Source organism: Alligator mississippiensis, chromosome 12, assembly GCF_030867095.1.
Source record: "Alligator mississippiensis isolate rAllMis1 chromosome 12, rAllMis1, whole genome shotgun sequence".
NCBI classification, from domain to species: Eukaryota; Metazoa; Chordata; order Crocodylia; family Alligatoridae; genus Alligator; species Alligator mississippiensis.
Genome location: NC_081835.1, coordinates 55,762,832 through 55,776,371, shown reverse-complemented (window position 1 = coordinate 55,776,371; position 13,540 = coordinate 55,762,832). Strand labels below are relative to the sequence as shown.

The 13,540-nt window shown below is 43.4% G+C and overlaps 1 protein-coding gene across 2 annotated transcripts in view; it reads left to right on the top strand.

The window, feature by feature from the left end:
* BRINP1 (BMP/retinoic acid inducible neural specific 1) overlaps positions 1-8,269 on the top strand; it is a 95,410-nt gene extending 87,141 nt beyond the window's left edge. For both annotated transcript variants that reach the window (XM_006265526.4, XM_019475922.2), the window contains exon 8: positions 6,584-8,269. In XM_006265526.4, coding sequence (XP_006265588.1) covers positions 6,584-7,724 — 1,141 coding nt within the window. In that variant the 3' untranslated portion in view covers positions 7,725-8,269. The remainder of the gene's footprint in view (positions 1-6,583) is intronic.
* Positions 8,270-13,540: the final 5,271 nt, after the last annotated feature.

Below are 13,540 nucleotides of genomic sequence, written 5' to 3'. Positions count from 1 at the left end.
TTCCTAATTGTATATATTATAGAAAGGCAGATCTTATCATGCATGCCACAGGCCTTGAAAGGATGCGGAGGTGATATTGAGAGCAAGTCTCTCTTAGACACAAAAGCGTAGAATAAATAGTACATTCTATATTCAGTAGTAACCTAAAAGAGAGAAATGGGATTGTTATTCATTGCCCTCCAGTTAAAAGGAGAGGTAATGGGTCTGAGAGAAAGGGAGGGTAGAGATTTTTATAATTAGAATGATACTACATGACCTTTAGGAGTAACTAAGAAAGAAGGAATTTTTAAAGATCAGCAGTTAGTTGCTGGTGCTTAAAAATACGTTGACATAGTCAAGTTAGTAGATTTAAAAAGAAATGACTCTTTAATTATGGTTGCTGAAATTAAACTTATTTATTTATTGCTTCTAAAGTTTGAACCTACGTCTCCAGATCCTCACTTGGTGTTCAAATTTAAATCAATGAATAAACAACACACATAGAAGAACATCTATTTTAGCCTTATTGGCATCAGTTAAGAATACATTTCACAATTCTTACAAATGAAAATAAACAGCACATTTGTCACCTCGGGAGACTGGAAAACCTAAGGCATTGAAACATCATAGCAGTTCAAGCTGTTTGAAAAAAGGAGGGGATGTTTTGCAAAACAAAAAGAAAAAAAAATGTATTAATGTCTTCCCTTTTTAGAGATATTTGAAAGAAAATTGGTAACCTAATCACTTACTACCCACATCAAAGTGTGGGTCCTTCAATTTTACCTCAACCTGCCTTGCAAAGTGATCATGAATTCAGGAGGCTAATACATCTGAATGATTTCAAATCAAGGAGAGAGGAGAATTATTCTCCCGTCAAAGGCCTCTCTCAGTTAATGCACTGCCTCATTCAGAGCCGAGACATGAACCTGGCTCTTCTGTTGCTCCGATGAGGGCCCTACCTTTCAAGGTACCGGCTGATCTGAGCTTGCTCTCTCGTTTTCACCACAAATGCCACCCTGGACCCGAGAAACTTTTTTTTTTAATCAAATCTGATCTATTCTGGACAAAAATCTGCTTTGTTGCACAGTCCCGACCTACTTTGGCTTATCCTGTCGTAGAGACTTGTTTCAATTTAACAAGCAGCCACAACAAACCACTGAAATTTAACCCTGCCTTTTAATCACAGCAGGATGTCACCTGCTTTCTTTTTAGCTTGGAATATCAAACCGATATAGTAGAGAATAAAATTGCTTGGCAGTGACCTTTGAAGACATAGGCTCCTTTTCTTTTATAGTTCCCTTTCAACTACTTTTGAGTTTTGACTGGCAGGGGCACCAGGCACTGTGGAACGTAACCTTTGCAATGATGTACATCCTTCAAAAGCCACAATGAAGTTTTGGGGTGGGGGTGATTTTTGTAGGTGGGAAACTCTCCTCCAAGAACTATACATTAACTCTGCTACTTGCTTTGAAATGTTAAGTTGCCTTTCTCTATTCCTTCTGCTTTTACATCTTTTTCCCTCCCTCCCTCCACCATCTCTCACTTCTCTCTCTGTCAAATCTGTCACTTGTTCCTAGCTCTGCCCTGGGCTTCGCTTCTTATTTTTTTGATTTAATGTATTGCCACCGTGAGCAGATGGCAGGTGTTGTTTTTTTCTGTCCTGCTTGCATCTCTGGAGAGTGCTGAGGCATGGAATACAGTGTACCATCCGCTTCCCTCTGCCCATTTTCACTTGAAAATGCTGATTTGGGGAGCAGGAAAATTACTGGTTTCCAGATCTCAGCTGAGACGCCTTTCCTCTTCTTCACTGCTTCCTGGTTGTTGAGATATCCAAGGAAAGAGTAGGGGGAAAGAGAGCAGTTCTGCATCTCTAGGATCCAACAAGCATCTGGTTTAGACTAAGACATGGCATAATTTCCATTTTGTTAAATTGCTGTATATTTTAGCATGTTGGCCCTTGCTAAACTGGCTTATTTCTGTTTACCTTCTGTGTATGGCAGCTATAAATGTTTTTTCCCCCCCCCACTGGAATGAGATATTGGCAGCCCACACAAATATCCATGTAGATTTGCTTTTGTAATATGCATGGTCACATGGAACAAACATCCACCCTCTGCCATTTCACACACCCACATAGGGTGTGTAAAAGTAGTCTAACTACACTGACTTCAGTGTAGTTATTCCTCATTTATACTGGTCGAAGCAAGCTTGAAACTAGACACGGAGGGCCCAATTCTGCACTCAGCTCCACCAGCTCTCTAATGCTCTAATTCTCCTGAAATCAATGGCATTCTCTCAGTATCAGCTCAGTCTAAGGGAGCAGAGAATCAGGACAATAGCATGCAAATATATTTGCATACACAGGAAATCATTTTATGCATGAATGCACATCTGAAGCTAAATTCAGCCCTGATGTAAGAAAATGAGTAGAGTTCTAGTTGCTTATGCCAGAGCTGAAACTTGTCCCTGATATTTGGGACTATGCAGATGATAGTTGTTAAGGCATCTTTGCATCTAGGCACCCATGATTTACATCGGAGGTTGTGCATGGCTATTTAACTCTACATGCAATTTGCGAGCGTGTATGTGTGTGTGCACATGTAATCTACTCATACTAGTATACATTTATGAGTACATATTGCACCCAGGTGTACCTGCATGTGCACTCTTGGCTACCCAAATTTGCAGCAGACCTCACCTGTATGAGCCTATGCCTGCTGCATAAACAGTATTCACTTGCATAGGATGGTTCATATGCTGATATAGACCTTCGCCCTCTCAATTCCTCTTGGATGTTCGTGTATTAGCAGCTCCAGCTGCACTTTTGTAGCCTGTTGGTGGCAAAGGCTAGAGCTGGGGAGTCACCAGAACTCAGCCTTAGCCTCTTATTCCTCTCTCCATGTTAACATTCTCCTTTTAATGCTCAGATCAAATTCATTCAGCTACTTGCACTTTTATGACTTTGTAAGAGACTGCTATTAGCTTCTTCTCCCAATGGGCACATTTCTGCCTGCTCTGTAGGGCTGAGGGGGCTGTCACATCAAGGGTCATTCCACTGCCCTCCCTTAGAGCAGATCAGAAGAGAACATAATAATAGTAATAGGTCTCAGGTGGATCAAGAGTGAACCACATGGTCCTTAGCGGTTCCCTGTGGATGGCTTCAGTCACCTCTAGTGGGAATGAGGGCCCCAAACAAATAGCATTAAAAGAAGGCTGGTTGTTCTCCCAAGGTGGGGTCGAAGCAAAGGGAAAATGGTTTTATTTGTTTTTCTAGAGCATGCAAAGGTTATTCTTTTAGCCACGCATACATGCTAGAATCATTCCACCCTCTTATTATTATTAGTGCTATTATTATTGCTAACCACTGCATAGCAATATTAAGGAGGACCCAGCAAAATCAAAGGAGTAAAGACAGGAGGCAATAACAGTTGTGAAGGATGAGGAGGGTGTTGTGTGTTTGGTTCCTGCAACCAAAGCACAAAGGTCTCCAAAAAATGAGTGTGACCCTTAAATCGTGACAGGTCAGATTTTTCCCTCCTTGCATGCCGAGACTCGTGTAGCATCAGAAGGGAGGCATCTGGCACCGTTGCAAGAGTACAGAATCACTAGTTATGAGACCACTCCAGCTACGGCCTGGTCCGGTCCTGCTTTAGGGACTCCTGCGGAAGGGAGTACAGAGCTGCAGAGGCCAGCTGCATGTCCGACACAGAGTCCCCGCCTTAGAGTCGAGAATTCCCTGGCAATATGTTGATGGCTGCCCTGTGATCCTTTTGTTCCAGCCCAGCTAGCACAAAGCTGCTGTCAGACAGTTACCAATGAGACTCTATATCCATGAATCCATGGGGATGCCCACAAACCCCACCAAGCTCCTGCTGTCCTGTCCCAACATGTACTGGGCTCAGTGTTAAACCTGTGATGTATCATCTTTCCTTCGATTGTCCTATCCTTAGGTCTCACAGAGCTATAGCACCGCACAGGGACATGACTGCTACAGTTCAGTGCTGAGACCAAAAGCACACCATCTTCTCTCTTCAGTACTTAACGGGCACCAATTCCTGTCCCAAAAACATGTAGCCTCAGAGCAAGCTAGGGAAAGAATATCCCTCTGTATGGACAGGGAACTGAGACAGATTATATGACAGGGGCAGGAACTGAACCCAAGCCTCTCAACTCCCAACCCTATGCCTCATCCCTACAGCCCACCCTTCCTTCCTGCTATATTTGTCATGGTGAAAATTACAGTGTAGGTGGAAGCTTGGAACATCTCTTTAAGAGACAAGCGCTGTTATATTTGCGGCAAGCTGCGATTCCACGTTGTTGTCACTGAGTCTCGGCATGGGGAGAAGAAACTTTAAGAAGCCTTGTGCTTCACCAGTGATCCTTTCACCCATACAGGCAAGAACTGGTTTGGCAGATGGGAGTTTCTTCCTCCCCCCTCCCCCATGCACCTGCTCATAATCCTGCAGCTTTATATTTAGATTCCTGTGAACAGCAGGAGCATTGAGTTGTGCTTCCTTTTAGAGGAAGGTGACCCCTCTATGTGATGGTCAGGGAGCGGAGTGTTTTCTGCACTTCAGCAAGCTGACTTCTTTCCTAACTCAGTGTCTTGCTTTCCAGGCAGGAGTCACAGGGCTCCAGCTGGAGAGGAAATACCTTCATTGCAGCAGAGCAGAGCTGAGATTCACCCACAAGCAGAAGGCGAATTAGATCCCAGGGGAATCATTTTGAAATTCCTTGTTGCCTTCAGCATCCTGTTTTGCAGTAAAACTGTGCTACCTCCTCCTCCCTGCCCCTCCTCTGCAGAGCAAAGCTGTCCTATTAACCAGGAGGTGTCCTGTGCACTGTTCCCAGGGCCCAGGCAGAGCTGTCACTGTCTATGTCTGCACCTGATATTTATGGAAGTTGGTGCCTGGTTCCCAACCTCCCTGGCCTTTCTGGGCCCTTTTCGGTTGCAGGAGTCCTCCACGTCACTGTGAACGGGGCAGAGAGGCCCCGGCAGCTCCAAACCGTGTGAGGAATGTGCTAATGATCCCTTCACACTTCCCAGCCCTCCGCGTTTCCTTGTTCATTCAACTTTCTTACCTCACTCTGTCCTTCTTACTGCATTTCTTTCTGTTTTCTCTCTTCCCTCTCCTCTCTGGCTTCTCCTTTTCTCCCCACCACTTTCCTTTTTCATGCCCCTCTTCCTCTCTCATCCTCTTGGCTGTTTTATTTTTCTCTCTCTCAGAAGTTCTTGTTCCCTGCATGTTTTCCTTTCACCTCTCCCTCCCTCCAGCTCTTCATCCTATTTTTCCCTCTTCTTTCCCAGTTTCCTTATTTATTTATTTCTTCTCTTCTATTTCTCTCTCTCTCTCTCCCTCCCTTGCTCTCCTCCCCTCCCCTCCTCTAGTCATCTTGCTGTTTTTCATTTAATGCCTTCTTTGATACAACTCACAGCTTAATGATTATTCGGAGGTCAGGCTATGCAGGTGCCATGAATTTCACTAATCCAGCTCTGAGAGCCTCTGTCCATAATCACTCCTCCTGTTCTACAGGGACTGAATCCTAATTTGTCATTAGCCAGCCCTCTCACTGCAGCACTACCAAGAAGTTTTTGCCCAGAGGAAACAATGAAGTATTCATTAGCTAGTGGGGAGAGGAGGCTGTAAAAGGACTTCTGGGGAGGGCTGGTTAGAAAAGAAATGCTGTACAGAGGTTTGAAGGGGTGGCCAGTAACATTGCCAGGGTGTTGTATATATGGGCTTATAGTGTTAGCCATTAAGGGGGGTGTTAGGGGTAAAATGTATGGAGGGGTATTTTAGATATCTAGCATAGTCAGAAAGAAGGCTTCCTTGTGGGTACTAGTAATTAGTTACATGGTGAGGGTATTATTATAGAGGTTTATAGCAGCAGTCACTTAAAAGGAGTACTCCTATAACAAGAAGTAGAAGTTTATTGCAGAAGGATCACATACCTACACCTCCATGTTTTTCCAGCCTTGATTGACCCACATGCTGTCAGCTGATCATGAATCCTGAGGGTTTCAGTTCATTACATCCTAGGCTAAGTATTTTTAAAGAGAAGCTCTCATGGAGCTGGGAAGGATTCCCAAATTCACTGCTCAGTCCCAGCCTAGGAGTTGTTATAACCTGCAACAGCTGGTAGTGAACATCAAGGAACCACTTGCCAGGTGGGAATAGCCTGTGTAACCTCGCTTTGCTATCCCCTGCTTTAGTTTTGTCAACTCCACTCTCAGTGGAGACTTGCCCCCTCAAGCTCCTGCCACCCCACATGGCTGGACTCTCTGGTCAAAGGGTGTGTAAGCCTGTGTTTCCTTTGCATGACATGAAGAGTGCAAAGCAGTGAAGTGAGAGATGGGGTATACCCCATGGTTGCTTCCTAGCAGGACATTTCCTCTGCAGTGAGGGAGGAAGCAGTGACTCTCAAACTCTGGCAGGAGGCTGGAATAGGATGAATCAAATGCTGAGCATAAGAGCAGGCTGGTTCTGCAAACTTCACACACACCTAAGCATATTGAGCAATAACAAACTGACCTCCAGCTTCCCCTGTAACTGAGAGCCTGTCTCTATGCTTGGTGCTAAAGGCTTTCTTTTCCTATTTGCAGGACGATACAGGACTGGCTGTCCCGCGTCCAGTCCTTGCTCTATTGCAATGAGAATGGGTTCTGGGGGACCTTCCTGGAGAGCCAACGGAGCTGCGTATGCCATGGGGGCACCAGCCTGTGTCAGCGCCCCATTCCCTGCATCATCGGGGGCAACAACAGCTGCGCCATGTGCAGTCTAGCCAACATCTCCCTCTGTGGTTCATGCAACAAGGGCTATAAGCTTTACAGGGGTCGCTGCGAGCCGCAGAACGTGGACTCGGAGCGCAGCGAGCAGTTCATCAGCTTTGAGACAGACTTGGACTTCCAGGATCTGGAGCTGAAATATCTGCTGCAGAAAATGGATTCCCGGCTGTACGTGCACACCACCTTTATCAGCAACGAGATCCGCCTGGACACCTTCTTCGACCCCAGGTGGCGCAAGCGCATGTCCCTCACCTTGAAGAGCAACAAGAACCGGATGGACTTCATCCACATGGTGATCGGCATCTCCATGCGCATCTGCCAAATGCGCAACAGCAGCCTGGACCCTATGTTCTTTGTCTATGTCAACCCCTTCAGTGGGAGTCACTCAGAGGGCTGGAACATGCCTTTTGGGGAGTATGGCTACCCACGCTGGGAGAAAATCCGCCTCCAGAACAGCCAGTGCTACAACTGGACCTTGCTCCTGGGCAACCGGTGGAAAACCTTTTTCGAGACTGTCCACATCTACCTACGCAGCCGGACTCGGCTGCCCTCCCTGCTGCGCAATGAGACCGGCCAAGGGCCTGTGGACCTCTCGGACCCCACCAAGCGTCAGTTCTACATCAAGATCTCAGACGTGCAGGTGTATGGCTACAGCCTGCGCTTTAATGCTGACTTGCTGCGCAGTGCCGTACAGCAGGTCAACCAGTCGTACACGCAAGGTGGGCAGTTCTATTCCTCCTCCTCCGTCATGCTCTTGCTGCTGGATATTCGGGACCGAATCAATAGACTGGCGCCTCCCGTGGCACCAGGGAAGCCGCAGCTGGATCTGTTCTCCTGTATGCTCAAACACCGCCTGAAACTGACCAACAGCGAGATCATCCGTGTGAACCACGCGCTGGATCTCTACAACACCGAGATCCTCAAACAGTCGGACCAGATGACAGCCAAACTCTGCTAACCCGGACTTTTCAGTGGACACATCAATGACTGATCCTTTTGCTGTACAAAAAAAAAAAAAAAAATGGAAAAACAGAAAGAAAGAAAAATTAAAGGAAGGAAAGAAAAAAATGAAAGAAAGAAAGAAAGAAAGAAAAGAAAAAAGAAAGGGAAAAGAAAAACAAAATTTGTAACGTGTAATTAATATACAAAAAAAAAGAGGAAAAAAAAAAGGAAATTCTTCATTTGTTGGAAACTAAACCCGTTCTAGCAGCTGTATAAAACTGTCAGGCATGTTTGTTATTTCTATAATCCGTCATAAAAGGGTCACACCTAACTCTCTCTTGACCTTAAGGGTGTTGCTTGTTAGGCCTCAGGTGCGGCAAAAAGATATAAAAAGGAGGAGCAGAGGGGGACAAATTTCTGTAATGAACTGTAAAGATTTCTGCTATGCAGGTGCCAAGACAAAGAAAAAAAAAGAATTATATGTAAATGTAAAAGAACTGCCATTATTCCTAGTGGGAGTAAATGGTCAAAGATAAAAACTATTTCTTCTGTTGAGATTTATACCAGCTTTATGTTCAATTATTCACCCATCCTGTGATGAGTTTTGTCACTGGTAAGGAGGTGATGGCAGTCCTTTGAGAGTCATATTTTTGCTTTGTCTGTAAGAAGCACAGAGAAGAAGGTGTGAAGGATTACTTTTCCCAAAGAAATGTCAGATTTGGGATGTTTCAATTTTTAGGTGCCTAATTTAAGAGACTTTTATTATAGGTAGGTGCTCAGCAATTTCTCAACGTGAAGTTCCTTGTGTGACCAAAAACTCTATTGGACAGATGCTCAGCTAGTGCAAACTGGTATGGTTCATTGGCTAAAGTTCCCCCATTAACTCCAAACTCTACTGTCTGCAATAGAGCTATGGCCAGTTGCTCTAGTTGAGGTTTTGAACCTATGAGTTTTACCATATCTTTTCCCTTTTCCAAGAAGACCCAAAAAACTGAAGCAACCCCAAATCACTAGTCACTTTGGAAAAATGCAGGCGTTAGACTGGAACAGTACAAAACTTTTGTCACCTTAAGAAAAGCCAGATACATGGAAGTTTATTCACTTTATTTTTTGAGGGGGAAAACAATTGTTTTTTTTCCATTTTCACTATAAATGAAATCCAAGGTTCTCCTGAAACAAAAGCCTCTTTGCCTCAAAAGAAAAAAAAAAAAGCATTGTTGCAAAATGTCATCAAAATGACCACAAAATTAACAACACTGAAAACAATTGGCCAGCTTTCCCCAAATTCGTAACCACAGAACAAGAAGAATTTGGTCAAAAATGCAACTAACCTGCAAAAGGTTTTATGCTATGAATACATTTTTTGTTGTATTTTTTAAATTACCGCAGAGTGTATCATTGCCAGCTCAACCCAGCTTTAGGGTAACCCCCTTAAAGACAATAAGCGGTCTGTGTTTCTCTTAACTTCAGTTTGTTTGGGACTTAGTAAAAAGCTGCTAAGGACAAAGTGTAGAGCCTAACAAGAAATGCAATTCTTCAGCCTGCCTGCTTTCAGAGAAGAAGCATTACCCTGGCCACAAGCTGGGACTAGTCACCAGAGAGAAACCTGAACCAAACCACTAAATTCAGATCTGATTTGATCAAGCTTGGATCCGAACGTTGACTTCTTAAACTGTATGGATCCAAGTTTTTGGTTTGGCCATTGTAGAAACCTAGGCTATTGTAGAGCCTGGGGTTTAAATGCTGAGACTTATGCACCTAAATTCCTTAGATATTTTTTGAAACTATGCCTATGGAGCCAAAAGTATTGTGCTGTTATTTTTTTGACACTAGTCAACTGGGGCAATTAAATCTGGATTTAGATTCAGATTTCAGTGTGTAAGACTGGTTCAGGCCCATCTCTACTGTGTATCAACAGCGAGAGGAAAGAATTAGATACCTTTAAAGGCATAAGCTCACTGAGACAAATCAATGAATAAATTAGTTAGGGAGGGTATAGCCAGGCTATACTGAACTGATTTCAGGAGAGCGAAAAGAGCCTTCCATATTCAGGAGTGTATGCATCAGATCCACAATGAAAACCACAAATATCAGTCAAAGTGAAGGGAAGTGCTTGTGTCATTGGTAGAGATGGGTGAATATTGCATTTTTTTTTTCCTTGGCCATCTGTCCATTCCAATGTTTAAGCAAATCCATTTTGTATTTGTGTAACTGACTTTGAGGTCTTTTTGTCCACCTCTTGTGGCTGGCCCACATAAGAGGTTTCTGGGTCTGTTACTGTTTAATGGGTGTATCCTTTTTAAGTTCAAGTGCTAGAGGCTCTTGGTTGTAAAGCTGACAGTTCAAGTCCAAACCCTGCTGTTGGCCCTAGGGGGCTATTTGCATTTGTGACCCTTCTGTGTTGGCTTTCTGTAAACATTCCAGCAAGCAAATTCCCTGGCAGGAATATGCATGGAAACAGTTAGTTTTAAGCTAAAACTGGAGAATATTCATGGGAAGTGAATTTCAAATTTGTAGTTATGAGTATTCATAGGGAAAATCATTTTTCTAAGAGTTAAATCCATTCATTCAGGGACTAGAATTATGCCATGTAAAATACCCAACTGACCAAAAGAGCTGACATTTAAACCTACTACTATTACTACTGACAATATTAATATTTTTTAAAATATCAAACTTTGTTCTTGAACAAATAGACTGAGATGCATTATGCATTCACTGAAATTATTTGGTGAATAATCTGAAATAGTGAATTTGCTAATGCAAAAAAGGAATGAAATTCATCAGATGAATTATTTCTTATGAATTATTTGTCCAGCTCTAGTCACCAGCAGCAAAAGGAATTGCCATCCAGCCATAAATCCTATGGGTCATCAGCAGATACATTTTTCTAAGTTCTGCCCTGTGTTTGCAGGACAGGAGCCATTTATCTAATCAACTACATTCATGTGTCTCCCTTTGACTTAATGGGATAGTTAAATTCAATGGCTTTAGTTACATTAGACTTCAGCTGGTGACAGTAACAGTGGGACTTTTAGCTTAGACAAGGCACAAATAACCACCAGAATTTTAACCAACTGTTGTCAAGAAATCACCCAAGTAACTTTTGACAACAGATGGGTTAAAATGTCAGTGGCTGAAGTTCACTCACATTCCAGCAATCACTATCACTGGAGATGATTTGCTTTCCCACATAGAAAGCAAAAGTGGGAAATTTTAGGGTTAAAAGTTTGGTATAGACACCCTCTTTGTGTCTGAAACTTATTTCAGGAGCTCATGATATTGTGACGTAGCATCAATATGCAATGTCACATCAACACGGTGATGTGGAGTCTTCATGTAGTGTCAATGTGTGATGATGTTGCAACACAACAGGATATCATTGCATCATGATATGAAGACAAAATGTTGTGGATCAATTATTTTGTCCTTCAGGGGGAAAAAAAATGCAGCTATCTGGAGTCCAACTGAGATACTGGGCTCAAACTGAATGTCAGACTCCCAAAAAGAAAAGACAAATAAACATGGCGTGTACCATGTTCTGTTCTCCAAGTGCAACTGGGAAAGAAACAAGCAGATCCAGTTTATGCAGCAAAGATGTCATGCTGTGAATGGGATATGTGCACATACTGTGTGCAGCGGTTTGCATTCTGCTTTCACAACTCCGTTTCATCCCCTCCATTAAGGACCTGTAACAGCCTGGTCCTGAACATGAGGGGTGGAAAATTGTACTCACCCAGACTGCAGCTCTTTGTTTTGCAGGCTGTGAAAGTTATAGAGGCTTCCATCTCCTCTAGAGGGATGTGAATCTTTATTCATGGCAATATTGATAGGCTTTAGTGAGATTTATGTTCAGCACCCACTCTTTGGCCAAAACAAGGGTAATTATGTTATAAAGCTGAAGGTGGCGGGATGACTAATGGAGAAGAATTAGAGAAAGTTCAGATGGTTCCCAAAACTTAAAGCACCTAACTTCAGAGTTTTATAAAGTTTAAGACCAGAAAGAACTATAGTTTTTCTTCTTTGACTTCTTTGACATACTTAAAACACTAGTTGACTGAATGCCTGAGACACTGATATAAGTCCAAACCCAACTACCTGTCCATTTACAGCAGGGAATCATGGAATAAGCTTTCAGGCCACACCTGGTCCCTTGCCGTCAGCTAATGCAATGATGTGCATCAGTGTCCATCAAAAGACAGGCCCTCTGGCTTTGTCTTTCCTTGGTTTAAATTAGGGATTGGAATAATGATATAACTGAAAAATACTACATAAAAACACAAGAAAAAGCATCTCTTTCAAATGGCAGAGCATTGCTGGAAATAAGTTTGATGGGCCTTTGTCACAAACACCCCTTCCTCTAATAATGGAAGATGGGGGTGACAAAAGCTCTCTGCGGCCCACTGCGCCCACACCAGGGGAGGGGAGCCTTGAACTTACTTTGCAATTTCCCCCCAGCCCAATTCAATTACAATGTTACCAGCTCAGTGTGGCAGCAAGTAAATAATGCCAGCATGTCCGATTAATATGCTGATGCTAAGAAAGTGGAAGTGTACAGAATGCCCATTTGGATCAAGGTTAAGCACAAAGCATGGGGTTGCCATGGAAACAAGGGGAGGCCATTAATTAACTATCAAATGAAATCATCAAACAGAATCTGGACCCTGGCATCTTTGCACTCGTGAGAGTTGAGGGGCACAGCCTTGGTAACCCTGCTAACCTGTCTTCTTTCAGTGACTCCAAGGTCAGTCAAAGCAAGATGCATGTCCTGGCACAAAACAGCGTCTTGAAGAAGTAGGGCCAGGGTAAACATGGATGGGTTGGGAGGAGCAATGAGGGGAGGGCAATAGAGGATGCAAACAATATCCCCAGGGAACAATTTGTTGGAAAATATGAATGTGGAGCCTGCTGCTGAGCAAATCAATGGGTGCTTTTTCAGAGACTTCAGTGTGGTCAGGAGGAGGCACTGGATCCCTAGTAATGAATTAAGGATGCTGCTTTTTGTGCCTGACATGAACCCAATGTCTGTGGTTGCTGTAGCTTCCAGATTTCCTGACTACTATTTCCCATCTCTAAGCCACAGAAAGACTTCCTGTTCTCTGGAGGATTTAGGAAATATGGCAGAAGGATAACTGGTGGCTGTATTTTTAGCACCCTTCATTCCGACCTCCCAAGCAGTTATCTATCTCCAGCCCGGTCTGTTTTTACATGTCTTTGAGTTAGCTGCACTGGTCTTAAGTCCCACATTTCTCTACTGTCATGGACAAGATCGTTTCTCTCATGTTGAACACCACTTACACAAGCACCTGGTGTACCATGGTCCATCAGAAATGCCTAACTCCCAATTTCAACTCCCACTACTAGAAAGGAAATGCTGCAGCATTGATGCAAGCTGTTTACCCCTGTCTCAGACTAATGCATTTTCCGTGATGAATCCGCCCCTTGGCGCTTGGTGAGAAGGAAAAATGGCACAGGCATTAGGCACTGCATGTTGTTGTCTGAAAGAGGAGAAACATGAGGGCTGATCTCCCCTGGAATCTGCCCAGGTTGAAGTGGGGAGTTTTGGAGGGGTGGGAATATATGGAACTATATGAAGAAACAATTCCAGGAAATGAAATGCCAATGTTGTTTCTATTTTACATGGTTGGAAACGGAACCGCTTCCTACTTTCCCTGACACTTCCTACACCAACCTTTGACACTAGTAATTTTCAGTTTTCTTTTCTTTTCCTGATCTTTAATTGTCTTAATTAATAATATTTTTTTCAGTAAATTATATATAGATGAAAAGTTTGATGAAAGAAATATCAGAGAAAATCCTGACACCCCCCCC